Here is a 4008-nt window from a genome sequence, read left to right as displayed (position 1 = left end):
CTACTTTTAGAAATTCAAGGATCCACTAGTAAACCTGCAGATTGAGAGCAGTTATTTAGGGCTTTATACTGAAAAAGAAGGATTTTAAATTTAATATTGGATTTGTCAGGAATCCACTGATTGAAAACCAAGATAAGATTAGTATGATATCTCTCTCCAGTGTTTTGGAATAGCTGTAAGTGGTAAACTACATTTTGTGGGCTGGTAGTAAAGAAGAAATATGCTGTAAGTAACAGAACAGCTGAAGCATTTTCTTTTCACTTTAGTACACCATATTTGCAGCAACTTTTGCTTTAACACTTAGATTAAACTTTACCAACATGGTTTTATAAAGCATGTTATAAAATGAAAGTCATGCTTCCTAGTGTGTGGTAATAGCACAGATACAGGACTGATGAAGGGACTAAACACGTAAGAAGAGGTCAAACAGGTTTTCTGGTTCTTGGCTCTGTTCTAACTTCCTCAGAACATTAATCTTGATGTTTGCTGAAGTATTGTATGATTTTCCTTTTTTACCAAGTTGTCTTTGCTCCTCCCTCCAGTCCTGCAGGTATAACTCCCTGCCCAGAAGAAGCAGCAAGCAGACTGTTGATTATCTAACACAGAGGAAAACGTTGTTTTTCTCTTCATGTAAGGTCACCTTTCCCTCTAATGGCAGCAATGGACAAAACCGAATTTGGAAAAACAACTGTCTTCTTGTCAAAGAAGGGGGAAGTGTACAGGATTCCTGCCCTTTACTATAATGAAGATGAAAAAAAACTGTATGCTATTGCAGAGAAACGGACAACAGCACAAGATTCGGATGCGGTGGCGCTGGTCATGAAAATAGGAACAGTGAGGGATGATAACAGCAAGAGGACAGTAGAGGTAAATATTTTAAGTGAAGCTGTAATTAAAATCTAAGATTATTTGATCAATATAATAACAGGTTAATTCATTGTTTTACTATGAATAAAATTTACTATGTCTTTTCAGTGGACAGAGAATGAAGAAGTATTAATGAAAAAGTGCTCCTGTGGATATCGTCCCATGAATCCCTGCCTGCTGTTTGAAAAACACACAGGAACACTGTTTCTTTTCTTCGTGTATGTGAAAAACACAGAGAGCTGGCAGAAAAAGCACCACTGCAACATGGCCCGTCCTTGCTACATCAGAAAAAGAACCAAGGACAGCCAGTGGAGTGAGTTCACTGATCTGACCGATCAGCTGCCTGAGATTCACTGCTGGTCAGTGCTTGCCGTTGGACCAGGCCATGGTCTTCAAACTGACAACGGCACAATGATTGTTCCAGCGTATGCTTACACAGGCCCAAAAGATAAACCCCCCGTTCCAAATTCTTTTTTTTTTTGTAGTGATGATAAAGGGAAAACATGGAGAATTTCTAAAATGGTGAAAAAAGTTTCTCTAGAGTGTGAGATGGTGGAGGTAATTGATGACAATAGGAAAAAGGTTATCTACTGCAATGCTCGCAATGAGGGAGGTCTTCGAGTGCAAGCTACGGTTGGTCAAAATAGTTCTGCTGAGCTTAAACAATCTCCCATTCTCGTAGAAACAGGTAAAGGCTGTCAGGGGAGTCTGGTTTCATTTCCAGCCCAGCCTGCAGCTGCACACACAAATCAGGTAAACAAATGGTTACTTTTCTCTCACCCAACAAGTAAGGATGAGAGGTTGAATTTAGGAGTCTATCTGAACAAAACAGCATCAAGGTTTGACCCGCTTGCATGGAAACAACTCGGGGTCATTAATGATGGACCCAGTGGTTATTCTGACCTGGCCTACATTGGTGACGGCTGGTTTGCATGTCTAGTGGAGTGTGGGAAGGAATGTTGTACCGAACAGATAGCTTGTATCCTGTTTACTTATGATGAACTGAAGCCTGGCATTTGAAGTAAAGGGTGTGGTACTTATGCATAACAGGTTGTTTTACCACTGAGACTTTAAGACATCAAGAACATCGCGGACAGGCGCTGCCAGATCCTCTCCAACGCCATCCACCCCAACCATGGGCTGTTTTCCCCCCTGGCAGAAGGTTCCGCAGCATCTTCTGCAGAACGACCAGACTACTGAACAGCTTCTTCCCCCTGTTCCCCCTGGCCATCAGACTGCTTAACGCCACACAACACTCCTTTACCTTAGTTTTGTTTTGTTTTCAATTTAATGTTTCGTTTTCAATAATATATGCAATACATATATATATACATGCACTCTTTACCCTGTATATAGCCAGCTCTTACTCATAGAAAACATATTTATTGTGCATGAAAAAGGTCTCACCTCTGTTACAGTGGTAGCCAAGTAATCGACATTTCGTTGTCAAGATTCACCTTGTGTTTTTTGTGCAATGACAATAAAGGCAGTCTAAGTCTAAAAATCAGATTAATTTTCAGTATAAGAAAAGAAATGTTCTATGGTGTATTTGGTTTCGTTTACTTACAATTTCTTTTCAAACATAAGCCATATACTTCAAGATCCTCAGTTGGTTTCAGTTGTTTTTCTTTTTTGTGCATCATCATCATCATCATTGCTTTGTTATTGTTTCAATTATTTGCACATTTCTGTGTTTCATTATTGGTAGTATCTGTCTGCATATTAGGTCATTCATTGTATATAACTTACTAAGTTATTTCTCTAATGTTTATATCTTAAGTTAGGTTATATCTATGTTAGATCTTTGTTCTGGGTTTTTGATATCTCTGTTCATCTCTGTGTTTGTTAATCAGACTTTATTACTCAGCTTTCCTGTTTTTCTTCCACTACTTCATTTCATTATCAGTTTTTCTGGTTTGGTTCTTATCATTCTGCTACCAATTCCTGTCTGTGCTTCGGCCCCTCCAGAAACCCACACTTCATGAGAATAAATATATTTTGTATATTTACTTATAAATCGACCCATGAGTCTTTGTCAGGGTAAAATTGACAGCCTTTATGCATGTATAAGACATTATTTGCTTTAAAAACCTATTTTTCTGTTTTAAAAATGTTTATTCATCTGATTTAATATTATAAACTTAGATACAACATTTTATTTGCTACAAGTGGAAAATAAGCAAAGAAATTAAAGCTTATAAATACCAATCTCTGTGTGATTAATCTATATGTGTTTTAGGTAGTAAGTTGAGTCTAAAAGTAACACAATTAGTAAGCGAACCTTTTAAACACCTTGTGCCACAGGCCATGATATTAACTAAAATATGATAAAATGAGTTATTTTGAATTGAGTCCCTTCATGTCTGCTAGCTACTTGCTAGCTCTATTATTTTTAACCAGACCTACTGTAGGTCGACCCAGCGCTGCTGAGACTGCAGCCCCTGTGACCCGGTCCCCGACAAGCAGAAGATGAGTATTAGTACAAGTAGAATGTTTCAGAATGAACTTTTTTTGAATTGTCAAACTGTCTTTGCATTGAATGCAAAAATAAAATGAAACTGGAAATTGTATGTTAGAGAAACAACATGGGCTCAAAACAGAGCTATGGAAGAATAGAACTGAAAAGTTTCATATAAAGCACAGATATCAAAAAACAGTCAGAGTTTAATTATGCCGCACCCGCTGTTGCCGGTATTCTGTAGTACTGTACTACTTTTTTCACTAACGAATAATCTAACGCAACTACTATTCCAAAACTAGTAGACAGATTAAGGTTACTTCTATAAAAACACATTGCGTTACTATTTCTGAATTTCGGGGGAACGTGGCCTACTATACGTTCTTTTTTTTTTTTTGTCTATTTCTTACAAGGTATGTCATATCTGCTACGTGGCGCCAAAATCAGATCAAAGATTCTATCTCGTCAGATCAGATGTCATGTGAACAATGAACATGGAAGGAGAGAAGTCCGCCTTTAGCAGCTGGAAATACAGACATTATTTTGAGTTTATTTTGGTTAAGGATGACAACATTAAGGTCTGTTGTACACTTTGCGCTGGTGACAGAGTGTGGTCTACCTTCAAAAACACGACGTTAAACCTGAAAAAACATCTGGAGAAACAGCACAATGAAGCTAAGGAG

At 37.9% G+C, this 4008-nt stretch overlaps 1 protein-coding gene across 1 annotated transcript; it reads left to right on the top strand.

Moving 5' to 3' along the window:
* Positions 1-599: 599 nt before the first annotated feature.
* LOC107101747 (sialidase-3-like) lies at positions 600-2590 on the top strand. The gene is made up of 2 exons (XM_015400778.1): positions 600-867; positions 976-2590. The coding sequence occupies exons 1-2, from the start codon at positions 652-654 to the stop codon at positions 1885-1887; spliced, it is 1128 nt and encodes a 375-aa protein (XP_015256264.1). The 5' UTR covers positions 600-651; the 3' UTR covers positions 1888-2590.
* Positions 2591-4008: the final 1418 nt, after the last annotated feature.

This window comes from Cyprinodon variegatus, unplaced genomic scaffold, assembly GCF_000732505.1.
Source record: "Cyprinodon variegatus isolate N-32 unplaced genomic scaffold, C_variegatus-1.0 Scaffold1146, whole genome shotgun sequence".
Classification (NCBI taxonomy): domain Eukaryota; kingdom Metazoa; phylum Chordata; class Actinopteri; order Cyprinodontiformes; family Cyprinodontidae; genus Cyprinodon; species Cyprinodon variegatus.
This window is presented reverse-complemented; position numbering and strand designations above follow the sequence as displayed.